The sequence below is a fragment of the Ovis aries genome, chromosome 11 (genome assembly GCF_016772045.2).
Source record: "Ovis aries strain OAR_USU_Benz2616 breed Rambouillet chromosome 11, ARS-UI_Ramb_v3.0, whole genome shotgun sequence".
Lineage (NCBI taxonomy): Eukaryota > Metazoa > Chordata > Mammalia > Artiodactyla > Bovidae > Ovis > Ovis aries.
The window spans coordinates 50450032-50475268 of NC_056064.1; the positions used below are offsets into that span (position 1 = coordinate 50450032).

Genomic DNA, 25237 nt, shown 5'->3' on the forward strand with positions numbered 1-25237 from the left:
GGCCCAGATGAAAGACTCCAGGCTCCGAAGGGCCAACTGGACTTCGAGTGGGGCCAGGTGGAGGGCTAGTTGGCATTCCTGGGCACTGCCGGACAGCCACGGGCACAGGTCCCAGGATGCCACTTCACCTGGGCTCCATACCCTCACTCAGAACCTGGTGGCCCCAACCACTTTCAAGGGAGCTTCTCGGCCAGGCTTCCCAGGATGATCATGTTGTCATGCCTCGCCTCTGCCCAGCATTTGTCAACCCGCTTTTCAATTTGATTTCCAGGCTTCGTTGTGCCAGAAGATGCAGGCACAGGGCAGTGTCTGGTTTTGAGGAAGGGGACCAACTTCTGGTGGAGAAGGCCAGTCAGGTGCCTCTCTCACCCGCCACGCTGGCCACAGAGCGCCTGAGAGGCTGCTTCCTACCTGCACAGGTGTGCTAGTATCCCTGAGCACCCTGACACCCCAAAGTGCCCAAGCCTTCAGGTGCTACAACCTGAACCCCTTTGGTTGGGGGTATGAAGGGAATGGAAGCAGGGGCCAAGAGCACTGCAAGGCTGATGCCCCAAGGACAGTTTGTGTGGTTGAGAAATGTGGGCATGTTCACTGTTAGGACTCACTGAGCTATGAACTTGGGCTGAAGTTGGCACATGTCTGCTTGAGATAAACTAAACCATCCGCTCTGTGTAAGACTTCCTTTCAGGTTTCTCTGATCAGGGGGCAGAAAGGTCTGGAACCAGCTTGTCTGTACCCCTGAAGCCTAAGGCCCCGTGTCCCCTCATTCCCTTGTCCAGGGTCAGGAGCACCCTGGAGCTGTGAATGCCTAGAGAGAGGAGGTGGGTTATCCTTCCTAAGGGGCTCCATAAAAAGTTTGCCTGGTGAGACCTCACTGCCCACTCTGCTCCACTGCAGTGTCTAGACAGTGTCTCAGAGAGCCTGCAAAGCCCCCAAACAGCAACAGGAATCCTGTGTTTACAATCATGTTAACTGCTCTGGAAACATCGCCAACAATCACGTTGTTAGATGACCAGCACAATTCAGCTTTTAAAGGGGGTGTGTGTTCACGGAGAACATTGCCCATAAGAAGCATAAAGGGATGCCAGGATGCCTGGGAGAATCACCGGAGTACGAGACATGGACACCACCCCAACCAGATGGTCAAACTTCTTACTCTGGATGTACAGCCATTGTGATTCTCCTGACAGGTGACATCTCTCACATGGTTTTCCTGCCAAGGGCATTTAGCCAGGATCTAAACATGAGCAAACAGACAGAACACACTGAAAGACCACCAATAAAGCTGCCAGCTGGGACATTTTTAAAAAATCAGTGTTATGAAATATATATTTGAAAAAAGAGAGACTATTCTAGAATAAAGGAAAGTGAGAAACATGACAGCCGAATGCAATGTATAATTCCAATTAAATCCTGGCACAAAAACTTTAACTGCTATAAGGTGTATTTTCAGGACAGGTGGGGAAACTGAAAGAACGCGTATGATGTGCTTAGTCGCTCAGTCATGTTCAACTCTTCACGACCTCATGGACTGTAGCCCATCAGGCTCCTCTGTCCATGGGGATTTTCCAGGCAAGAATACTGGAGTGGGTTGCCATTTCCTCCTCCAGGGGATCTTCCCAATCCAGGGATCGAGCCCAGGTTTCCCGCATTGCAGGTGGATTCTTTACCACTGAGCCACCAGGGAAGCCCATGACTGTGCATTAGGTGATCATTCTTTAATTTCCCAAGTGTGGCCACTGAGTTCAGGTTCTGCAGGAGAACGGCCTCACTCTTAGGTGTCCATGGAAGTATCTAGTGGAGAATTGTCACACTGCCAGAATTAATGTTTATTAATTGTTAATGGAGGTCTGGAGAAACAGCATGAACAGGGCAAAATATTAATAATTCTTGAATCTGGGTGAAAGACATACAAGTGTTCATTGTGCTATTTTGAAACTCATCTGTAAATCTGAAACTTTTCTAAATGGAAAGTTGGGGGAAATACACATAAGACTGTACTTATAATTGCCTCTCTGTGTCAGAAGGGATAGGTTCTAGGACCACCCCCAGTCCCACCACCAGGATACTAAAATCCATGGATGCCCATGTCCCTGTATAAAATGGCATAATATTATGCACTTCCTCTCGTACACTTTATTTTATTTTCATTTATTTATTTAGTGGCCACACCTTGTGGCTTTCAGGATTTAATTCCCCAACCAGGGATTCAACCCAGGGACACGAGAGCGGAAGTGCCAAGTTCTAATCAGTTGAACACCAGGTAATTCCTCTCCTCACTACTTTGAATCATCTCTAGGTAACATAATACCTAATAGAAAGTCAATATTCAGGCAACTGAACCCAGGTGATAGAATTGATTGGGCCTGAACAAAAACTACTTTCACGGTCAAAATTTTTTTTTTCCTTTTCAAAAACATTTCATATATTTTTAATATTTTATTTTAATACTTATTTATTTGGCTGCGCTGCCCTAGGTCTGGTTGCGGCATGCAGGATCTTTAGTTGTGGCACGCGAACTCTTGGCAGTGGTGTGTGGGATCTAGTTCCCCAACCAGGGGTCAAACCTGGGCCCCTACATTGAGGAGGCCACAGAGTCTTAGTCCCTGGACCACCAAGGAAGTCCCTATTGTTAATATTTTAGGCTAAAATGGGAGAGTTGAGTTTTTCCTAAGAGTTTACATGACTAGGAGGATCAAGTAAAAAGTTCCATTATAATCCCCACAAATAAAAGCTAAAACTCAGCCCCCAGGTCAGGGTGAAGAGAATGAGGGTGGGCACCTTCCGGAGGAGGGTCTCCACTCCCCTTCCCCACCACCTCCCAGGAATCAGAGCTGAGTGCTGGCTGAGGGACGGGGACAATGGGGTCCTGACACCATCCCAGCTCTGAACCAAGCCCCGTGGGCCTCCCAGATAGATCGCTGCCTCAGAGTGGCTGCTGCCCTCTTCTCTCTGTGCCCCTCCCCCACCATTGCCGCCGAAGCTGTTTGAGCTGGGGCGCCTGGTCCCTTCTGCTCTTTTCCCTCCCCCTTTCCCCAGGCAGCAGAGCTGACTGACCGACAGAAGCAGGTGCTTCAGAGGCCCAGCAGCCAAGGGGTTAATGGCTACGGCTTGGGCTTGGCGGACGCAAGGGTCAGATGTCTCTCTGGGATGGGGACAGGCACTCAGGCTGCTATTCCGGGGCTCTGATCCTGGTCGCCTATTTATAGCGCTGGGGGGGGCCTCGGCACCCCCCCACACACACACACAGGCGGCCGAGAGCCTGCTCTGCTGCAATGTCACCGGCGGCGTCACTGTCACCGCCACTGCAGGCTGCCGGCACCTGCCACTGCCGCAGGAGACGGAGCTGAGAGAGACCCCAGGGTTTCCGGGCACTGTGTGAGGCGAGGACACAGCCGGACACATGGGCAGCACCATGGAGCCCCCCGGGGGCGGCTACCTGCACCTGGGTGCTGTGACGTCTCCTGTGGGCACAGCCCGCGTGCTGCAGCTGATCTTCGGCTGCACCACCTTCAGCCTGGTGGCCCACCGGGGCGGCTTCTCAGGCGTGCAGGGCACCTTCTGCGTGGCAGCCTGGGGCTTCTGCTTCGCACTCTCCGTCCTGGTGGTGGCCTGCGAGTTCACCCGGCTACACGGCTGTCTGCACCTGTCCTGGGGAAACTTCACGGCGGCCTTCGCCATGCTCGCCACGCTGCTATCCGCTACAGCAGCGGTCATCTACCCACTGTACTTCACTCGGCTGGAGTGTCCGCCCGAGCCCGAGGGCTGCACGGCCAGGAACTTCCGCCTGGCAGCCAGCATCTTCGCCGGGCTCCTCTTCCTGGCCTATGCTACGGAGGTGGCCCTGACCCGGGCCCGGCCAGGCCAGGTAGCCAGCTACATGGCCACAGTGTCAGGCCTCCTCAAGATCGTCCAGGCCTTCGTGGCCTGCATCATATTTGGGGCGCTGGTCCATGATAGCCGCTATGGGCGCTACGTGGCCACCCAGTGGTGTGTGGCCGTCTACAGCCTTTGCTTCCTGGCCACAGTGGCGGTGGTGGTCCTGAGTGTGCTGGGTCACACAGGGGGCCTGGGCTGCCCCTTCGACCGTGTGGTGGTGGTGTACACCTTCCTGGCCACGCTCCTCTACCTCAGCGCTGCAGTGATCTGGCCTGTCTTCTGCTTCGACCCCAAGTACGGTGAGCCTGGGCGGCCTCCCGACTGCTCAAGGGGCAGCTGCCCCTGGGACAGCCAGCTGGTGGTGGCCATCTTCACTTACGTCAACCTACTCTTCTACGTCGCCGACCTGGCCTACTCCCAGAGGATCCGCTTCGTGCCCACCTTCTAGCATAACAGGTGGCAGCAGCCCGCCCACCTCTGCTCTCCAGGGGCTCGCATCATGAGAGGACCCAGGTGAACCCATACCCGTGAAGACGAATTGGAGGGAGGCAGCCGAGAGAGCCATGCCTCGGCTTCTGGCAGTGCTCAGCGGTGCAGCTCAGGGAGGTACAGAGAGGGGGCAGAGAGGCAGGGAGGGCAGGAGGCTACGAACAGGTCACGAGGGAGGAGTCTCGCCAGGCAACTCCCACTCTATCTCTCTGTCTTTCTATCTCTCTGTCTCTGTCTCTCTCTCTTTTCCTCTCTCTCCATTTCCTGGCATGCCCTCCCTTAGTGCTGGCTCCTGTAACACATGAGAACCCTTCGAAGCAGGTACTCTTGTGAGCCACTATGCAGATGGGAACCTTGAGACCAGGATTACAAAGTCGCCCCAAAAGCCCATCAGTATCTGGAGACCACATCTAGGTTGAGTCACCTAAGTAGAGTTGAAAAGCGACAATTCCCAGAGGTGTGGGAAGGGGTCAGAAGGGAACCCAGGATGAGTGCCAGAGCCAGGTCAGCGGAGGGATGTGGGAAGCCAGTGCTTCCTCTGGCTTTGGGGAGGGGTAGTTTCTGGAACCCTGGAAAGATCCAGGCAGATGCCTTTCTGCTGGGGTATCTGTGCCCACACGAGGAGAAGGAGCCGGGAACTAGGACCCTGCCTTACCCACCTCTGGTGGCCACAGCCTCGGAAGCCGAACAAGGACTCTAGAGTGGTCGCATAGGGCAGCCTCAGCAAGCTAGAGACAGAGCAGGCTTGGAGGGGCCCATAGCAGCCAGCAATACTGCTAAGGGCACAGCACGCTAGGAAGACACTGGGTTCTCACCCACCAGGGAGTCACCACTGAGCCCCCAGCGTCTACCCCAAAGTAGCAGCTTCTGCCGTACCTGCCAAGGACCCAGGGGGCCTGGCCTGGGGCAGCCCTGATCCAGAGGAGGACCAGCTTGGGGCGGCCACTGAGACACGAACCTGGGTACCAGACACCCCCTGGTGCTCACAGACCAACGACCTCCGCTCAAGAGTTCCTTTGCCTGTTAGCTGACCACCAGAGCCTGCTGGGGCCACTGCTCTCCACACTCCAGCCAGCTTCTCCCACTCAATGGCCCAGACTGGGCCAGCTTGGAGCAGACCACTAGCTGCCCAAGCACAGTAGCTGCTCAGCCCATAGCCTGGGCCAGGGCTTTGAGCAGGAAATAAACACCAACACTGATTTGCACTGAGTAGTTTCTGCTAAGGGGGTGGTGGCCAGAGGGGGTGGTGGCCACCTGCACCTCCTGGGCCATCTGCCAGAATGTTCCCAGAGAAGAGCCTAGACTAGACCTGGCTGAGGAAGGAGGCAGCCTTGGGCGGGGAGGGGGGTGCTGGGATACTGGGTGGCGGGGGGCAGCCTCCTCAAGAAGCAGTGGGTGACAACAAGGGGAAGATGGGGGTGGGGAGTTCTCAGCACTCACCACCACCACTGGGGTTTCCAGGGGTCCTGGGCATGGCAGTGGGCAGAGGGGCCACTACACTCATGGTAGCAGAGCCCAAGCAGCTTTTAGGCACAGGGTCCAAGGGCTCCCTGTGCTGGCACCATGCACAGTGAGAGAGACATGGCCTGTCTGCCCACCAGGGAGGGCACACGCACAGGGGCCCTTCACCTGCAGAGGCCCAAGTTCAGCAGCAGATCCAGGAGGGGGCAGGAGCCCCTGTGTCCCGAGGTGTCCTGACGGCCCTGCTGGCTAAGGAGGGTGGGGGTTGGGAGCATGTTGCTAGGTGACAAAGGCGCCTACAGGCCACACCCTTCCCAGCCCACAGGGAGGCCTTTAACAGTTTTCCTTCCTTTTCTAACCTAGTTTCTGAAATGAGTTATCTGTCACGCATCCCCAGTTTGTTCACTGCCCTGTGCTCTTCTGCTCCCAAAGCTCCATCCACTCTAAATTTCAAAGGTCCTGAGCGGGGCGACAGAGGAGGAGAGGGGTTCCAGGGCTCAAGATAAGCGTAGCAGATGTCCTCTGTCTCCCAGGAGGCTGTACTGGGGAATGTCCTCATGATATTCACTCCTTGGATCAGAGGACTCTTTCTTTTTGGAGGAAGGAGTTATGTGTTGTTGTCACATGAAAAACAATATTTTTTAAAGGATAGACTTTGTTCTCTGATGATATGTGCGTGCGTGAATGCTAAGTCATTTCAGTCACGTCTGACTCTTTGTAACCCCATGGAATGTAGAATTCTATGGCTCCTCTAGCCATAGAATTCTCCAGGCAAGAATACTGGAGGGGGTTGCCATGCCTTCCTCCTGGGGATCTTCCATACCCAGGATCGAACCTGGGTCGCTTGCATTGCAGGCACATTCTTTACCCACTGAGCCACCTGGGAGGCTCCCTCTCTAATAACATACAGTCAAAACATGGTAGGATCCCCAGCTTTGCATCTATGCATTTGAGCCTGGGCCACTCCCTGAGCAATCCATTTTGGACTGGAACTTACAACAGCTCCTCCCTCAGAGGGTGAGGACTGAACACCACGATAAACACAAGGAGGCCTGAACATCTGCTGTGTACACGAGCTCACTGCACAGTGGTCTCGTGGTGTCAGTGTTGGTCATTATTATGTCAAGAACTCAGCCCTGCTTTCTGGGGCACAAACATCCAAATGCATTGAAATTACATTTCAGAACAGCTTGTCATCATTTAAGATACAGAACCAAAAAAAAAAAAAGCAGCTCATCTCCTCCCCTGGTAGGGGATGGGTTGTCAATGAGGATCGCTTCTTACTTTTGCTCTTAACTTTGCTACTGACTGGGACTCCAGACTATTCTGAACCACAAAAGCAAGCTCAGTTCAAATGAGCCCTGAGCATGTCCTTCACAAAGATAACTAGAGATCTTTTGAGAATCTTTTGAAAATCCAGGGCTGAAAGATTTCACAGACCCTGCAGACAAGATGTCAAGAGATACGGGGTGCTCTGTGGGAACTTGGGCCATTAGGAGGTCATCTTCCTCTATCCACTGGTTGACCACTACCCACCCTGAGAGTGTTTGGGGAGGGTCACGATGGTAATAGGCCAGTGACCCCCAGAGCCATGTAGTTTTAAAAGGGCACCTGAGCCTGAGACTAACAGAGGGGAAACTGTAGTGAGGAAGGAAAGGGGAGGGACCTGGACTTCCCAGGTGCCTCCCAGTTTTGAGATTCTGAGAAAGCCCGGGGCTGTCTCTCCAGTTTCCACACCTCCGATACAATTAAAAAAAAAATTTCAGTGACAAAATACAGTATCAAAATAGTGTTATACCTTAAATGCTATTTGATAAATTGTTTTCAATCCCCGCTTCCCGAAAATAAAGCAAGAAGCCTAGCAAGTAATTAAAAAAAAAAAAGCATTACAAGAAAGAAAGGAAAAAAATCCTAGCTAGTTGTACTCTTCCATACTCGACGATCAAGTTAATAACATGTCTGGATTCACAACGAGCGAGAGCCGCGTCCGTGTTCAAACTACAGGGCCCCAGGAGGGGAGCCGAAGCCCAGGGCCACTCTTTGAGAACCTGGCTCCTGTCGCCCCTCCCACGCCGCTCTCGGTCCCCAAGCGCGGTCCGGGTTCGGGTGGGTAAGAGTCCGGAGCCCTGGCTGGGGGTAGCGGGATGCGGGTTCTCGAGCGCAGGGCCTAGGGAGCGGGGGCCGGGGGCCGGGGCTAGCGGATGATGCAACGGCCCCTTGGCACCTCCCGCGCTCCTGGATTGGTCGGCTCCAAGGCGGCCGCGCCGCGGATTGGCTGGGGCGGCGGAGGTGGGGCCCCAGGGAGTGGGTGCCGCGTGGCGGGCGCGGCGCTGCAGACTTGGGGGCGACACGTACAGGGTAACTGGGTTATCGGGGGCCAGGCTGAAGTCGGGCTTGGGCGGGTGGTGGTACTCCGGGAGGGAAATGTGGGTCCGTGCCCTCGCCTTCGGCCTGGAGGGGTCTCGGACCTGGGGAGGTGTGGGCGTGGGGAAGGGATTCGGGCGTGGGTGCGTCGGGGAGCAGATGATTCGCCTCCCCACCCCAAGCAGCTGCCGACCTCTTCCGGAGGCGGGCGCGCCTCTCCCTGCTCCCTGTGTCCGGGACCCTCGGGAACCGATCGGGAAGCCGCGGTGGGCGGGGCACCGGATTAGGGGAGAGTTAGACTGGCTGAGATAGGGCGGGGGCGGGGGACTCCAGTTGGCGGTGGAGTGGCCAGAGCTGGCACTGTCTGCCTAACTTCTTGGGCTGGATTCTGCCCCATCGTCCCGCCTTGTTCTTGCAGAGCCGGTGCCAGCTGAGAGGGCGGTGGGCGCAGACCTCCAGACACCATGAGTGTGGGCTTCATCGGCGCTGGCCAGTTGGCCTTTGCCCTGGCTAAGGGCTTCACAGCAGCAGGTAGGCTCTACGGCCAGGAAAGGACAAACGTAAGAGGGTGGGCCGGTTACCCTTCCCCAGGCTGGGAGGTGAAGAGGGAGTCGGGATAACATGCCTCATTTGAGCCCTGTGGGAAACGGTAGCCTTGAGAGTAAGGCGGTGATTGCTGTTTTACCCTGGAGTGGGGGTGGGGGGGGGGGGGGGTGGTTCTGTTCTTCCTGGGAATGTGGGGGAGGGATGCCAGACCTGGCCTTGAGGGAGGGACTCTTGTCTCCTGCAGGTGTTGTGGCTGCCCACAAGATAATGGCCAGTTCTCCAGACATGGACATGGCCACCGTTTCTGCCCTCAGGGTAGGTGCAGGGTTGGAGGGTGACTGGGCGGCTGTCCCTCTGGAGGTTGGTCAGTATTTCTGGAAGCCAGTGACAGCCTTGACCCTGGAAGACTAGGAGTAGGGGCCCCAGTGGGCGGCACCATGCTACAGTCCCCCATGCCAATGAGAAGACGGTCCCTGGGCAAGACTATCTTTAAGACTCTGCCTCTCAGACTGCAGATGGCTTCCCTCTCTCGGCTCTTGGGACCTTCATCGGGCACATGCGCAGCTGGTGGGGAAAGGGTGCTGGTCAGGAATGCGGTTCCCTGAGTGGAGCCCCCACAGGGGTCACAGTCACAGTGTGGGGGCCAGGACTGAAATCCAAGGGCTGAACGCAGCTTCAGTTTGGCATGGTTGAGTGAGGGCTCCAAGGGTGCTGGCAGTTTCCCAGCTTAAGACCACTATCTACAGCACTACTCACAACTGCAGCGCACAGGGCAGGGGTCTAGGGGCTACAGAGCCAGGTGGCCCAGACAGCAGGCAGTTTCCCTTTTCCATCCACAAAAGGGTTACCTTTCAGAGCAGAATGCTTCTCCACCTTGGGGTGGGAGTGGCAGAGAATGTCAGCGCCCCATGCCCTGAGCCGCTAGCCCTGCCATGCCGACATTCCCAGAATCCTCTATGATGAGGGGCTACGTGAGGGGCTTTTGGCCTGGGGGGGACCCTGGGGGGGCCAGCCAGCCACGAATCACAAGCTGAGCTTGCCTGGGCGCTCCCTGCAGAAGATGGGGGTGAACCTCACGCACCACAACAAGGAGACTGTGCAACACAGCGACGTGCTCTTCCTGGCCGTGAAGCCACACATCATCCCCTTCATCCTGGATGAGATCGCCGCGGACATTGAGGCTCGGCACATCGTGGTGTCCTGTGCAGCCGGTGTCACCATCAGCTCCATCGAGAAGGTGGGCACTGCGGCTCGAGGCTGGCTCGAGGGTTTGGAGATGGGGCAAATGTGTGCACTGCAGAGGGCTCAGGAGTCCTGGCCTGCTCCACACCTGGGGTCCCCACCTGTGAAGTGGGTGCACTGGTGCAGCCCGTAGAGCTCAGGAAGTGTTCGGTTGGGTGAGTTGGGTGAGCACATTCACACCCACATCCAGCACAGCCCGCAGGGCAAGGGGCTGGGATGGACACACAGCTGGTTTCTCCTCCAGAAGCTGACAGCATTCCAACCAGCTCCCAAAGTCATCCGCTGCATGACCAACACGCCAGTCGTAGTGCGGGAAGGGGCCACAGTGTATGCCACAGGCACCCACGCCCAGGTGGAGGACGGCAGGCTCCTGGAGCAGCTCATGAGCAGCGTGGGCTTCTGCACGGAGGTGGAGGAGGACCTGATTGATGCCGTCACAGGGCTCAGCGGCAGTGGCCCAGCCTACGTGAGAACTGGGGAAGGGCAGGGGCAAGTAGGCAGTTCCCAGGACCTCAGGGCATGTCTCCCATCTTCCACCCTCCTCCTTGCTCTGGGCTCCTGCGAGCAGAGCTACTACAGACCCACCGCACACGGTGGTTCTCAACTACTGCCCACCAACTCGGTCATTCACACAGCAGCTGTTCATAGAGCTCTGGCTGGGCAGTGGGTAGGGAACGGGGAGCCATGAGGTTCCCTGGGGTTGCTGTTCTAAGCAGTGCCTGCAGAAAAATGAGAATGGGCCTGGGACAGCAGCTTAAGCACTTTCTCCCTGCAGGCATTCACAGCCCTGGATGCACTGGCTGATGGAGGCGTGAAGATGGGACTTCCAAGACGCCTGGCAGTCCGCCTCGGGGCCCAGGCTCTGCTGGTTAGTGTTTTTCCTGACCCTCTGGTGGGGGCCACTCCTTGCCAGGATCAAGACTGGTGCATTGGGGGGATGGTTGGAGAGTCAGTGGGTGTGGCTGGGAGGGGGGGTCAGTACCCTCACAACCTTCAGCCCCTCTGTCTGGCTTTAGGGGGCTGCCAAGATGCTACTGGACTCTGAACAGCACCCAGGCCAACTCAAGGACAACGTCTGCTCACCAGGCGGGGCCACCATCCACGCCTTGCACGTGCTGGAGAGCGGGGGCTTTCGCTCACTGCTCATCAAGGCCGTGGAGGCCTCCTGCATCCGCACACGGTGGGCCTCAGCCACTGCCCACCCACTCTGTCACTGGCTCAGCAGATGGTTATCGAGCTTTGGTCTGGCAGTGGGCAGGGCACGGGGAGCCCTGGGGTTGCAGTGTACAGCACCCCTCACCATCCCCCATCATGCTGTGAGGAGGCGCTGCCTCCCGGGCCCAGGCTGTGCTCCTCATTGTTTCATCACTTGTGGCCTTTTGACCGGGGTGGTCATCCAAGCCAGGGAGGCAGGCCAGGAGGAAATCTCTGTGGGGCTGACGATACCACCTTCCTCTTGGCCTTGCGGGGAGAGTAAGAGATGCATGAGAGGTACTGGCACAACGTCAGCATAGTCAGTGAAAGCTGAAAGAGCAGGGGACAGACCAGGTGTGGCATCTTGGCTCAGAGTCCCTGTTGCAAGTTCAGGTCTGCGGGATGGACAGGCCTGTTTCTCAGCATCCCGCCTGCCCTCCAGTCCAAGCCCCCAGGTTTCTCTACCACTGTCTGACAGTGAGACTAGAACATAGCATTGCCCTCTGGGTGCCAGCCTGCAAGGGAGGCAGATGAGGCCCATGTCCCGTGCTCAGGGCCAAGACGGTTCTGTGTCTCAGGTGCTGCTGGTAGATTTGGTGACCCTGAGCTGACCTGAATGGGGTGAGCGGCAGATGGATGGTAGTGTAGGGGAGGGGTCACTGGCAAAGGGCATTGCAGGGACAAAGGCCCTGAGGTGGGAGTGACAGTGCAGCAGCTCCCTACTGGAAGCCATGGACTTCCTCCCACTTCCCTCTTGGGCCCCTGAGCTTGGAAGGAGATGGGGCCCTGGATGCATCCCTCCTGTCTTCCCAGAGAGCTGCAGTCCATGGCCGACCAGGAGAAGGTCTCACCAGCTGCCATCAAGAAAACCATCCTGGACAAGGTGAAACTGGACTCCCCTCCTGGCGCCTCGCTGGCACCTTCTGGCTACTCCAAGCTACTGCCCCGCAGCATGGCCCCAGCAGGCAAGAAGGACTGAGGGGTCCGACCTGCCTGTGGGCCACTCTCCGTCTTCTCTTGGGCTCACAGCTCTTGCACTGGGAGTATCTAGCCCCAGGCTACACAGGGTGTCCTCACGTTGATCCATACTGCCCATGGCTTGGTCCACTCGGATCTGCGAGTCATAGCCAGGAACGGGGCACATCACCTCCCAGTGGGAACCTGCATGGTCCCCCAAGTGCGTCCTGGTCCAAAGCAAGGATTCTCTGGCCTCAGCCTCCCGATTCATCCGTCCCCAAACCACGTCGGGACCACCTTCCTCCAAAGCTCAGGAGCTTGAGGGGGCTTTACCCTCCCCACTCAGCATTAGCTGGCTTCAGCTCTAGTACAAAGGTCAAGGCCCCACCCCTCCCCACCCCTACCACAAAGGCCTACCCAAGGAGAGCATCTGCCCTTCCCCCACTCACACTTCTTTCCTCAGTGTGGGAAGGACCTGAGGGTCCCTAACATCCCGCAGAAGGGCGCATGGTTCTTGGCCAGCAGGACATTTGAGAAGAAGGCTCTTCAGTTGGTTGGACTTCCGAGGCCCCAACACTCACGCCATCATCTCCCTTTCCTAGCCTGACCCACAGACGCTGTCAGCTCTGTCTCAACTTTTTAGGTTAAATAAATTGGTTTCCAGCCCCAATGCCTGGACTTGCAACTTTGTCCCCTCGTGGGGAGGGAGGGTCCCACCTGTGCCGGAGGGTCATCGCTGTCTGGTGTAACATTGAAGGCTGGCTGCCCACATTTCCAGAGCCCTACATTCTAAGGCAGCCAGCCTGGCTGGTGGGGCTGAGTCTCCCAGTGAGCAGAGGACAAGAGGGCTTCTGGGGAAAGTCCCTAGAGGAATGACTGGAAGCTGGCACCATAGCTGGTCTTGGCAGGCCCTGCTGTGGCGGGGAGGGGTATCAGCCTCAGCACTCTGCACCTTTTGGTTTGGTGGGGGCTGGTGGAGACAGATGTCTCCCCAGCTCACCCAGGCAACGCCAAGGGCAGATAAAGAAGGAGCCCCTTAGGAAGATGTGTTAGAGTTCTTCAGAGGAATAACCAGTAGGAGATGGTGTATATATATATATATATATATATAACAGGGTTTATCATGTTTTATATATGTTGCAAAGCTCATATCATGATCTATCATGAGAAACTGGCTCACAATTATGGAGTCAAGCAGGCAGGTTGGAGACCCGCAGAGAACCAGTATTTTGATTTGAAGGCCATCAGGCAGGGAGAACTGATGTAGGCAGGTGAGGTCTGAAGTAGGCTGATGGACAATTCTTACTCTGCAGAGTCAGTCTTCTATTCAGGCCTTCAACTGCTCCAGTGATGCTCACCCACATAAGGAGTGCAATCTGCTTTATTGATTAAAATGTTAACTTGGCCTAATGTTGAAGTCTACTGATGTACATGTTACTTTCATACAAAAATACCCTCGCAGAAGTAGTATCTGATCACCCCATGGCCCAGTCAGGTTGACTTAAAATTATCTATCATCAGAGGCCCACAAGATCAGAGGAGCTGCTGAGGGTCAGAACCTTTTCTGGGGCCAAGAGAGCTCACATTTGTTTGATGAACAGTTACTAAGCATAAAGACAAGGCCCCTTGCCTCCAGAGGTTCACACTCACACACACCTAAGGGAGTATGTCAGAGGAGCAAGACTGGGCATCTGTAGGGTGTTGGTGGGAGGGCATCCAGGTAAAGCGGTGGGTCCTGGGAGGGTGAGGGGAGGGGACTAGGAGAGCCCCTGGGCAGAGGTTTTCCAGGAACCGCATTGCAAGGTCTCAGCTCTGATTCATTTCCTTCCCCTGGGCCCACTTAGAACCAAAGCCCTGTGCAAATGTGGTGGGTAAAGAGAGCACTCTGGGGACAAGGACATGGCCTTCCAAATCTACGGGAGACAGAAAAGACAGCGGTTACGGGGCAAGATGACCGCAGTTAGGGCTTCCCTGGTGGCTCAGGTGTAAAGAATCCGCCTGCCAGTGAAGGAGACACAGGAGACTCAGGTTCGATCCCTGGGTTGGGAAGATCGCCTGGAGGAGGAAATGGCAACCCACTTCAGTATTCTTGCTTGGAAAATGCCACAGACAGAGGAGCCTGGTGGGCTACAGACCATGGGGTCACAAAGAGTCGGACACAACTGAGCACGCATGCACACAAGGGGCAAGACTATACCCCCTCATCCCTGTCAGGGTGGCCTCCAGAGTCCCAGTCACTCCCCACGTACCAAGTGCCCAAGGCCCTCCTGAGGCCTGGAATCCCTGCAGGGCCTCCCTAGGGCATGAGCCCCTGGCACTCCATGCTGGTGGGTAGAAGCATGAGTGGGCTATGGGCCTCACCTGGCAGAGTAATTGACAGTGCACGGAGACCCCGGCATCATCCCTTGGGGGAAACATGTCCTGGAAGAGATGGTCCCACAGACCGCACATCTGCCCAGGACCAAACTTCTTGACTGTTCCCTTCAAGTCAAAGTCAGTCTCACTGTTGGAGCACCTCCTGTGTGTCAGGTGTCTACCAATAAGATGAGGGGGTCTTGCTGCTCCCACACATGCCCTGGGCTGGCGTTTGGAGAAAGCCAGAAGATGGTTCCAAAGTAAGGAATCACCTGTCACAGCCTCGGAGGAGGCACAGGGATCCAGACGAGCTTTGCAACAAGCTTTGTGCTACCCCGTGAAGAACACACTGGGTTTCAGCCAGCAGGTCTGTGAACCTTGATTCCAACCACCAAAGGCCAGAGGTGGGGAAGTGTGGCAGAGTCATACAAGCCTGAGAAAGGGTGTGATGTGGGGAGAATGCTATGAAGTGTTTGGTATCCTGCAAAAAGTGACACCTGTGGAAATCCCTGCAAGTATGAGCAGGGACAGAAGAGCCTGAAGCTGGTGGTGAGGATGCGAGAGGTCCAAGACCTCTTTCTTGGCCTCAGGGGCAAGTCTTGGTGGTCTAGTACATTGTGAGACTCAGGCTACACCCAGTACAGGGGACACGCCTTGCCCTTAAAGAACACAGACAGGCTGATAAGACAAACACATGCAACCCTGCAAAGTAGGTGACAAGGTCCTGTGGGATTCTGAGGGAATTAGAGTCTGGGAGAGAGAGCTGCTAACACCTTGTTGTCTCCTGGCTTTGGGGGCCTCCTGGGTTGGCCTCCATCAGTGGCACTGAATTCCCCTGAGGACAGGCAACCTCTCACTCACCCTTCTTTCAGCTCACCTGATCCCTCTGACCTTCCTGGCAGGGTAGGTCCCCCTTCCTGGCTTTTCATTTAAGAAGGTAAATCCAGAATTTCAAGGTAGAAATTGGATCCCTTCAATTTCCCGTCTGCCTTTTGTCACCTTTTTCTCTGGGAATTTTGAAGAGCCGTGAGAACTTAGAGAAAGTTCAGGAGCAGACATGGACCGGTGACCTGAGTTCCAGCCAGATGCTGATGAAACAGGAAAGGAAAGGTACAATTCCTACATCAACTGTTAATTCAACAGATGTTTACCCCTCACCCACTCTGAGCCAGACGTGTTCCAGGGACCACTTGAGTCCTTGTGAGGTCTCAGGATGTTGGGTAAAGACAGATTACACTACTGGAAGGATGCTGGAAGTGGCAGACAGACCTAAGTTTTGAATCCTGGACAAGCCCTTCACCTCCGGGAGTATATGGGTCTTCTGTGAGCCAGGCCAACGTTCCTGGCAGGGCTGAGGCCCGCTCCAGTTATCGAGGCAGTGCATGCAGAGTCTGACAGGCGGCATCAGAACTACCGTGAGAATCTTCTCCGTTATGCGTGGGACCTCTAATCCGCACCTGCACTCTGGACACGTGGCCTTTGAATTGTCCTGCACACAAGGCTCAGGAGACTATTTGAGCAGGATAGCCAGACCCCACCTTGAAAGGGGCGTGGCTGGCCGGGAGCGCGCTCCTGGGCCAGTCCCGCGAGACCTCACCCACCGGGCGCGGCGCGCGTTGCCCAGGCGACGGCGCCTGGGCGCGCAAGCGCAGTGCAGGCGTGCCCCGCCCCCGCCGCCGCCGCCGCCGCACCTTCCCCTTTAAGCCCCAGCTGGTCGCGTCGCTGCTTCATGAATGGAGCCCACGTGACCAAACATCATGTGACGTCTGTGGAGCGGCGGCGGCGGTGGCTGTGGCGGCGGTGGCGACGGCGGCGGCGGCGAAGAATCCCGAGCCCCGAGCCTGGTCCAGCCCGGCCTTCCCAGCGCGCTCGGCGCGGCCCGCGCAGGCGGCGAGCCCCTACTCTGGGCCCAGAGTACTCGCTCGGCCAGCCCAGCGCGGCCTCGGAGTGCCCGCCCCGCCCCGCCCCGGCCTCGGCCCGCCGGGCCCGCAGTGTGGTGGGTGAGTGCGGCGGCGGCCCGGCTAGGGCCGGACGGAGGGTGGCCAGGGATTCCAGGCCGGGGACGGGTGCTCGCGGGGCTGCGGCTCCTCCCGGCGGCGCGGGCCGGGTACTTAGGTCTTTGGGTCTGCCTGTGCCCTGCTGGCGGCCCATGCCTCGATTTCCCCACCGGTCAGGGGCAGTTCCTGGCCTCTGAGCCGGGGGTAATGGGGTGGGCGCAGGGGCGCTCAGGGGCAGGGCGGGGCTTGTTCTGGGCTGGCTAGGTAAAGCCGGGCGTCCTGGAGGGAGGGGCGGCCTGGGTGGCGGGAGGAAAGGGTGGGGTCGAGCAGGGCGCCCAGGGCTCCGCGGAAGAGCTCGGCGGCCCCGGCCTGAGCTGCTGATTCATCAGGTGTCTGTGTCGAGGCTTCCCTGGCGCGGGGTCTTTAGCAAGCCGGGGGCAGGAGGCGGCACGTGGGGGGCGGGCTGGGAAGACCCTGCCCGCGCCGGCTTCACTCCGTCACACGCGTGCCAGAGCCCAGAGGGAGACTTGCTGAGTCATCAGCATGAGGTCACTAGATGCTTGTCCTAATGCCTGGGGGGATTTCAGCTAGGGGCCTGAGAGGCCGGGAAACGAGGGGTGAGAGGGAAACCGTGGGAAGTTAGAAGGGGCCAGGCCCCAGGCTGGGGCGCCTGCTTAAGTTTGGACTGATACGAGTTTACGATAGGAGGGTGAGGAGTAAACGGAGCAGTCACGGTGCAGGTTATCCCGGGGTAGAGGGTGAAACCCCTGGTGTGTCCATCCCCTCCCAGGCAAGCTTTTCTCAGGCTGCTGGTCCCTGACCCGCCTCTGGGACAGTTCCCCAAACTGGGAAATAGTTCTGAGAAGAGGGGAGGAGCTTGGGGGGGGCCGTCCTAGCGGGCTGGGAAGTAGGCTTTCCCTGTGGCTGGCGTGGTTGGCCAGGCCCAGCTGTCTCAGGTGGGAAGACGTGAGGCAGTGGGAGAAGGAGGGGCGCCTGTACTTGAGTCCTAGGTGACAGTGGACAGTTCACGGGGCAAGTCAGTGCAGCTTTACCAGGAAATTGGCAAAGGAGAGGAAGCATAAGGACTTAGACTTGAGGGGAGTGAGGTGTCTGGTGAACAGGCTTTGGCTTTCTTCACAGCCTGGCCTTGGGGTCTGAGTGGTGGTAACTTTGAGGGTGGACTGGTGTGGATGGCAGGAGTTGACGCATCCCCGTCACCCCAGAGTGGTTCCACTTGAGGTTGGGGCTCAGTACTGTGCAGGTTAGCAAAGAACGTGGCCCTTCTGGGTATCAGGCCAGTGGTAGGGACTCCTGGGGAGTGACAGCCTGAGGGTGGTGTGGCCTGAACTATTTTTCTTGGGTGTATGAGTGGTTCCTGGTCTTCAGGGTTAGGGGAGCACTCTGTCTAGACCAGAGCTGACTGCTCTTGCCCAGAGGTTCATGGCTAGCCAAGGCTGACCTTGTGGTTTGTCCTTCCCCTCCAGCCCTGGGCTTATAGATGCCAGGTGTTTTAACACTTAAGCTGATCTTTTGGCTGAAATTCTATGCCCCAGGAACATGTAGATTCTTCTCAGCTACTTATGCTCTGGTGGAAATTAAGTTTTAGACTTTTTACAAAGGGCTTCTGGAGAAGGTTGGTCTAAAGGGCAGGGTGGGAGTGCAGTGGGCTAGGTGAGGGTGCCAGAGTGACCAACGCCACACCTGCCAGGGCAGTTTAGCCACTGGTGTTTGTGATCAGGAGAAGGAGCAGGGGCGACTAGCCTCCTGTCTGCTGTCCACACCTGGGAAAGAGGATGGAGCTCTCTCCCCTTTCTGGCTGGCTCTCACCTTGAATGAGTGGCCCTGGGTACCTTGGTGGGTTCCTGCCCTTGGGACCACCCATGCCTTCTCCACAAGGTGTGCTCAGCCTTAGTGGAAGCAGAGATGAGAGGCAGGGTAAAGGTTCTCCTTGATCCAACCTCTGAAATGCCCTCCCTCTGGTTTCTTGTGGTGGGCTGGGACTGACGGTCCTGAGCCATCAGTCCCAGCCCATGCCCAAAAGCTGTCTCCATCCCAGTAGTGAGAGTCCTCGGGTAGCGGAGACCAGGCCAGGAGGTCAGAAGCCCCTGCTTTGCTGAGACCTGCCCCTCCCCCTCACGAGTAGCACACAGGCACACCTTTGATTAGGAGGCGATTGGCTACACTTGTGCTGAGTTCAGGGCTTCTGTGGAGGGTGAAATCTGCCGAGGAGGCACTTTTCAGCTCCCAGCCGCCACGCTCGGCACTTTTCTGTGTGATCTCTTCAGGAAGTCACCATGTGCTCAGCATTTGAGGGTTGGGGGGTGGATGGAGGATGGCGTGTGGGAAAAGCTGGTGCCAGGGCTTTTCCTTCGCGCTGACAGACCCTGGACCCGGACTCAGGGCTCGGGGAGCCCTTCTGGCTCCACCTGGAGGACCTGGCTCCTGCGGTAGGCATGGGGCCCTGAAGACCTTGTGACCTCCGGTTCCTCTGCCCCACCCTCTGCTCTGGAAGAGCGGTGGCTCCATAGCCTCTCCAGGAGGGCACCACAATCCTGGTTAGGCCTCCATTTACCTCCCTGCATCTAACCTGGAAGGTCACAGAGGGAGCAAGGGGACAGAAGTGGTCCAGCTGAGCCAGGAATCCAGGACTCAGTGGGGAGAAATGTCCTAGGCAGGGCTGCAGAAAGTGAGGGCAGGATGCAGAAAAGATGACCAATGGGTGGGTGAGGGGGCCCTCTGAGTTTTGTTCCCTGCCAGAGAACAGTCACTGGCCAGAAAGGGCTGAGCAGGCCCCTGGGGGGTCAGTTGTGGGCACTCTTGTGAAATACCCTGGATGGGGTGGGGCAGGGGTACAAAAAGCTGCAACCAAAGCCACAGGATGGTTACTCCATCAGCAGCAGAGGTGGACAAAGAGGGCGGAGGGGCACAGGGCTGGGCTCCCCTGGCAGGAGTTTCTGCCACCAGGAGGGTGGGGAGCTCCCACCTGTGCTAAAGACAAAATCAGAGCAATCAGAGCGGCTTGGACAACTCCGCTTGCTACTCTTCAAAGTGAGCAGTCTAGGAGAATTGGCAGTCTCCTGCATCCTCCCCTCTGCTCCAGTCCCCAGTGGGGACAGCCCACTGAGCCTTCACGGTAGCAGGGCTTTGTCCCAGGCGGCTTAGGGGAGGTAGAACCCTGGCTCCGACCCTCACCTGCTGTTGGCCAGGCTGGTCTTCACCGCCCCAGCAGCTTGCTGCTGCCAGTCCCCTGGGGCTGTGTTGGCTGGCGGCCTCGGGGAGTGCCAGGCCGGTGAGAGAGCAGAGAGCGGGAGCGATGTGCTGAGTCAGCATGACTCGCCAGGAACAGCCGTGCTCTGGGGCGCACTGGGGTTATTTTTAAAGCTCCCGGCTTCCTTCTAGGCTGGCCCCTCCCGCATCCTTCTAATCTCTACCCCCCCCACCCCACTCCCGGCCCCTTTTCTTGCCTCTGCCTCCCTAATAGCCCTTCAGTTCCCCTTCCCCCATCTGACCCTCCTAGCCTCCCACCTAGTTCCCTAGGGGCAGGGTGGACAGGGAGCAACCCAGCTCGGGAGAGGCCAGGTATCAAAGGGAAGGGGCAGGCAAGGGGTGAGGCTGGGGTGGGAGGTGGATGGGTGTCTTCCTCTGGGTAGACAGAGGGTGTCAGGGGGGCTCAAGGGTCTGTGTGGATTGGGGAGGGAAAGGGAGTGGTCTCCAGGGTCCTGACCTTCACTCCCTGTCTCGCAGAGTGCCTGCTTGCTGTGCCCTCCGGGTTATGACGACCCCCAATAAAGGAAACAAGGCCTTGAAGGTGAGCAGATAGGGTGGGCAGCATCTCAGGGCTGGGGTGGCATAGGGCCGGATGGCCCCCACTTGGCCCATGACCTCATGCGCTGTGCCCTCCTCAGGTGAAGCGGGAGCCGGGAGAGAATGGCACCAGCCTGACTGACGAGGAGCTGGTGACCATGTCAGTGCGGGAGCTGAACCAGCACCTGCGGGGCCTGTCGAAGGAGGAGATCATCCAGCTGAAGCAGCGCCGGCGCACGCTCAAGAACCGCGGCTACGCTGCCAGCTGCCGTGTGAAGAGGGTGACCCAGAAGGAGGAGCTGGAGAAGCAGAAGGCGGAGCTGCAGCAGGAGGTGGAGAAGCTGGCCTCTGAGAACGCCAGCATGAAGCTGGAGCTCGATGCCCTGCGCTCTAAGTACGAGGCCCTGCAGAACTTCGCCAGGACCGTAGCCCGAAGCCCTGTGGCGCCAGCTCGGGGTCCCCTTGCTGCTGGCTTGGGGCCCCTCGTCCCTGGCAAGGTGGCTGCCACCAGTGTCATCACAATAGTAAAGTCCAAGACGGACGCCCGGTCGTAGGGACACACTTGGCCAGGCGGGTCTGCAAGGGGCCAGTAGGCGCATGGCAAATTCGGCAGCCCTGTCCCCTTCTTCCTTCCTCCTCTTCCTCTTCTCTCCTTTTCCTCCTCTCCTACCTCCTCCCTTCCCTGCAAAGCACAACCTGCACCCCAGGGGCGCTGGGCTGAGCCCCTTTGATCTCGTCTTTGTCATCGTGTGTTTTGTATGTTGGGATTGGTCAGTTTGGCGGTGACGTGGGGTCGCCCCCACCCCCTGTGTACCACGGGCAGATGGGCTTGGAGTCCAGAGTCAGCCTGTGGGAGTGGACAGAGTAAGATCAAGTGGGTTCTCCGGGGCATGGGTGTCCCCGAACACGGAAGGCTGTAGGGCAGGAGAGGCTGTTCTCACTACGAAGTGGCCCACAGGCTCTGTTGGCCACTGGGTTAGCAGGAGCCCAGGAGGTTCATTCTCAGCCCAGCCCGCAGGCCTAGACAGAATTGGCTGTTCCCGAGAGCCCTGGATGGGCGGGCCACCAGTCTGGCGCTAGGGGGATGGGGCGTTGTGTGGCTGTGGGCCAGGGGCCTTGGCACTCACGCCTGACGTGTTGCACTGAACAAGACCAAATCACTGGTTGTGAGCGTGAAGGGTGTGTCCAGTGTCCTTCGATGGGTCCCGTGTCACTGTTTACATGACCTGTTTGTGTGGTTACATAGCCCTTTATTTAAAAGAGAGAAGTTCCTTTTACGAAGTTATTAAATTATATGTTTAAAAGCTAGAGAAAAAAAAAAGCTGCAGAGTATTTATAAAACTGTCTTTTTAAAAAAAAGCAAGAACATTTGACCATATACATGGAAAAGGGAAGAAAGTATAATAGAAACTTTGCTAGTTTAAAAAAAAAGAAAAAAAAATCCTTTCTTGTAAACTTACAGACAAGTCTTTGTGGCTGTTGGAGTTTAGTTTTTATATACACAGAGTTATCAGACGTTATTTATAAAACTTAGTTTAAAAAAAAAAAGACAAAAAAAAAAGCCAAGCCGCGAGCGACCGGAAGGCGCGTCCTGACGTCCTCCCTGCTATCTCTTTTGCAATTGTACCGAAAGTGACTTACTCCCTTGCCCCTTCCTGCTTCCGTCTCTTGCCGGTGCCGTGGTGTCGTCCGTGCCTGGTGAGGTCTTGTGCAGCGTCACGTGCTGGTGCTTCTGGTGACCTTTGACCTGTGGGTGTCACTTCTTGTGTCTGTTCTCCCGTGTTTGTTTTTTTGGATTTGGTTGTGGTTTTGCTTCTGCTGACTTGTCAGGCCCAGGCTGTCGTGCCAGGCTGCGCCTGCTCCTGTGGAGCTTGGGGGTCTGTGCCGCCAGCCCTGCCTCTTCTGCTTTGGCACTCAACTTGAGCCCCAGAGCCGGGGTCAGGGGGGTCAGTTGCAGGGTTCTGCCATACCCTGGGCTGACCCTCGGCTTCGCATGTGTGTCTCAGGCTTGGGCTGGTCCAGCAGCAGTGTAGGTGAAACTGGGGGCCATCCTGGGCGCCCCCCGGCCCCCCGCACTACTTCCTTATCCTCGGCCTCTGGCCCTGGGTGGGGGCTCGCAGGGATCAAGGAGTCACTGTGGGTGCCCACCAGGCCAGGGCCAAGCTGCCCCTAGCTGTCTTCCTTCTGGCCTCCAGTCACCGTGTTTGGGCTCTAGCCACCGATCTGAGATTTGTTTCTGTGGGTTTCAGGTGGGCCTCAGCAGGGGAAGCCCAGGGGACCCACTGCCCACTCATCCCAGAGCTGATTCCATGCTGCAGGACGGTGCTTCCCAGGCAGAGCCAGGTGGTTTTGGGGCCCACCTGGAGCAGCCCCTTCTTGCCTGAAGCCCTGGGGGTTCCCACCAGTGCCAGACAAGGGCTACGGTCTCCAGGGCCAGGTCCTGTCCCTCCTCTCCCCCAAAACATGCTGGCAGCTCTCGGCTTTGGGCCTTCTTTCACCACCCTTTGGGGTCTGTGTCTTCCAGGGATCCGCTGCTTGGCTTGTGGAGGTGCTTCCCCAGGGCTGAGCCCACCTTCCCATCGTGGCCACTCAGTGAGGCAGCCAGTCTCAGACTTGGCTTGGGCCGCTACTTGTAGGCACGTGATGGGGGCTGCCTGTGGTGCCTGCCCCTCCCTCCCCCCAAGAGGCTACTCCCCTGGCTCTGGCCATGTGGGGCTTGGCTACTACTTGGGGTCGCTGGTTGGCTTCTCTGGGGGCCTTGAAACACTAGAAAAAGCACAGAAGTGGGCTGGTGAAAAGAAAAACAATGTGGCCTGGCAGGGTTTAACCTTGTGGACAGTAGAATCTTCATCCCAGAGTTTGACGCAGCATACCCAAACTCTGGGGAACTGGGGCTGTCAACTTCTGTTGTCTTGATGGGCTTGATCTTGACCGTAGACACTCAGAGACATTCCTGGCTATACCCAGGTTGGCCTGCAATGGAGATTTTGACCATTGACTCTGAATCACTTAGTGGCTTCCTTTGGCTCCCTGCAGTCTGGCTTTGTCTACCTAAGGTCCAGAAGAGAGTGGTTGATGTTGCTTGTAGCAGCAAGTTGGAATCACATAAGAATCTCTAAAGAGAGATCATGCCCTGTCCTGGGCAAGGGGAGGGACAGGCTGTCTGTCCAAGTGCAGTCCCCACTTTTGTTCAGAGGTGGGGCCTCCATCTCTGTGCACTCTTGCCATGCTGTAGACCTGGAGAAAGGAGGTTTGAGGGTGGGCATGTGCTGAACAGAATTACAGGTCCTTGGTTTGGTTTATAGACACGTCTGGAGTTAGTGAGGCTATGCTTCCTTTTGAGGTTTTTGGATTTGGAGCGACTCTTCCTTGGATCTGGGGAGCATCCTGCTCCCTTTAAGCCAGCCTCTTGGGGCTGCTCTGCCCCTCCCCCACTTCACTTTGGTTCTAGACAGTAGATCCTGTGTCCATATGTGGCTGTTTGGTGTCTTTTTGATTCTTGTTAATTCATTTTTCCTACTGTGAGTGTGTCGTGTTCTCTTTCTCCTCAACTTTTTGACACAGCGAATTGAGGACTTTGGCCCAGGCCAGTTCTCCCAAACTTGTCCGCTAAGTAAACCATAATGTGCACCTTCCTTTACACTTTGCCCTCGCCCATCTTCCCTTATCCCAACATGGACACTCAGATTTCAGAGGCGAACCCTTTGGGAACAGGTCAGCTCCTGCCCAAAGTTATGGCTCCAGGGAGCCCTCCCCGTGGCTCTTGGCCACTGCTCCAGGTAGCACTCACTGCATTGGAGAAGCTGTGGCTGCTGGGTGGTATGCTGGTTTCTGCCAGGTGCCTGGTTTCTCCAGGTCTCCCTGGAGGCTTTTCTACTCTTGGTTCAGGCTTCCAGGTCTGGGCACAACCCTGACCATCAGCGGCAGCCTCAGTGGTCGGTGCCTGAGCCTGCAGCTCTGATCCGCTGCAGCCTGCTTTGGGACAGATGGTCAAGCCCCATGGTGTCAACTGCTGCTTCCTTCTCTGGAGTGGCTGGTTGGCCAAAGCTTCCGTCCACAGCTGGGAAGCCACAGCCTGCAGCACTGTTTCCGCTCTAGGATCTTGTAAGTTACTTTTTTAGGCTGTGGTTTGGTGAAAGGAACCAACACATTAACGATTTTTTCCCCCAAAAGCCACCTAATAATTCTTTCTGGCAGGTTTTTGCCTTCCAGTTAGCTGTCTGGTTTTGAAGCTGATGGGAAGAGGCAAGGGTGTGCCCTGGAGACTGGTAACTTGTCTTGCTCTGGTCTGTGTCCTGAGCATGTGCTATACTTGTTGGACCAGTCACACACATTTCCACCCCACCCTGGAGCAGCAGCCTTGGTACGTGGGTGTTAGGAGAGCTGTCCCTAGTGACCTGTGAAGGGGGACCCCTCTAACAACCTTGTGTCCCAGCCCCACCCTCTCCACATCCCCTCAAACTGCTAGTCCCTGAAGCCTTTAACCAAACGGGATTGGGTACAGAAAACCTTCTCCTGGCATCTTAGGGCAGCAGGATAAGGGCTGTCCAGTGTGTCCGGCTCTGCTGCTCTCCTGGCGCTGAGAAGGTGGGCCGAGCAGAGTTGATCAGATCCTACCTGCCCTGCCTAAGGCTAAAGACAGGAAGTGGGGGGGTGGGGGCGGGCGAGGGTACGCTGGGATCTGCCGGGGCGGGCGGGGGTTGTTGAAGATCCAGGTGGGGAAGGGCCTCACTGGGGCACCCTGGCTGACCTGGGCGGCCGCGGCCTCGTGCCCTCCCTGCCCTGTGCAGTATTTATTGCTAAATTATTGTCCAGGAGGGGCGGCACAGGGCCAGGCCCCGGGTATTTATTGCTGTACATAGTGTATGTTTGTGATATATAAGGTTTTCTTTATTTTGTATATGATCAATAAACACCTTTTAAAGAGACTGGCAGGTGTTTCCTTGGGG

At 56.8% G+C, this 25237-nt stretch overlaps 3 protein-coding genes across 8 annotated transcripts; all 3 read left to right on the forward strand.

Annotated features, from left to right (window-relative positions):
• The first annotated feature begins 3248 nt into the window (after positions 1-3248).
• On the forward strand, positions 3249-5567 carry MYADML2 (myeloid associated differentiation marker like 2). Its single transcript, XM_027974285.2, has one exon. It carries the CDS (start codon positions 3404-3406, stop codon positions 4325-4327), a length of 924 nt encoding a protein of 307 aa, XP_027830086.1. The 5' UTR covers positions 3249-3403; the 3' UTR covers positions 4328-5567.
• A 2561-nt stretch (positions 5568-8128) lies between these two features.
• PYCR1 (pyrroline-5-carboxylate reductase 1) lies at positions 8129-12802 on the forward strand. Of its 3 annotated transcripts, none has more exons than XM_042256239.1 (8): positions 8129-8459; positions 8612-8724; positions 8984-9054; positions 9797-9976; positions 10226-10447; positions 10757-10849; positions 10998-11161; positions 11989-12802. In XM_042256239.1, exons 2-8 carry the CDS (start codon positions 8658-8660, stop codon positions 12152-12154), a joined length of 963 nt encoding a protein of 320 aa, XP_042112173.1. In that variant the 5' UTR covers positions 8129-8459; positions 8612-8657; the 3' UTR covers positions 12155-12802. The 3 variants fall into 3 exon arrangements, with proteins under 3 accessions (XP_042112173.1, XP_004013108.1, XP_060250941.1); XM_004013059.5 differs by having other exon boundaries at positions 8129-8187; XM_060394958.1 differs by having other exon boundaries at positions 8129-8724; positions 10998-12802.
• A 3414-nt stretch (positions 12803-16216) lies between these two features.
• On the forward strand, positions 16217-25216 carry MAFG (MAF bZIP transcription factor G). 4 transcript variants are annotated; one of them, XM_015098909.4, is made up of 3 exons: positions 16217-16487; positions 20229-20292; positions 20390-25216. In XM_015098909.4, the coding sequence occupies exons 2-3, from the start codon at positions 20257-20259 to the stop codon at positions 20840-20842; spliced, it is 489 nt and encodes a 162-aa protein (XP_014954395.2). In that variant the 5' UTR covers positions 16217-16487; positions 20229-20256; the 3' UTR covers positions 20843-25216. The 4 variants fall into 4 exon arrangements, with proteins under 4 accessions (XP_014954395.2, XP_042112178.1, XP_042112177.1 ...); XM_042256244.2 differs by having other exon boundaries at positions 16217-16483; XM_042256243.2 differs by lacking the exon at positions 16217-16487 and adding an exon at positions 16490-18931.
• Positions 25217-25237: the final 21 nt, after the last annotated feature.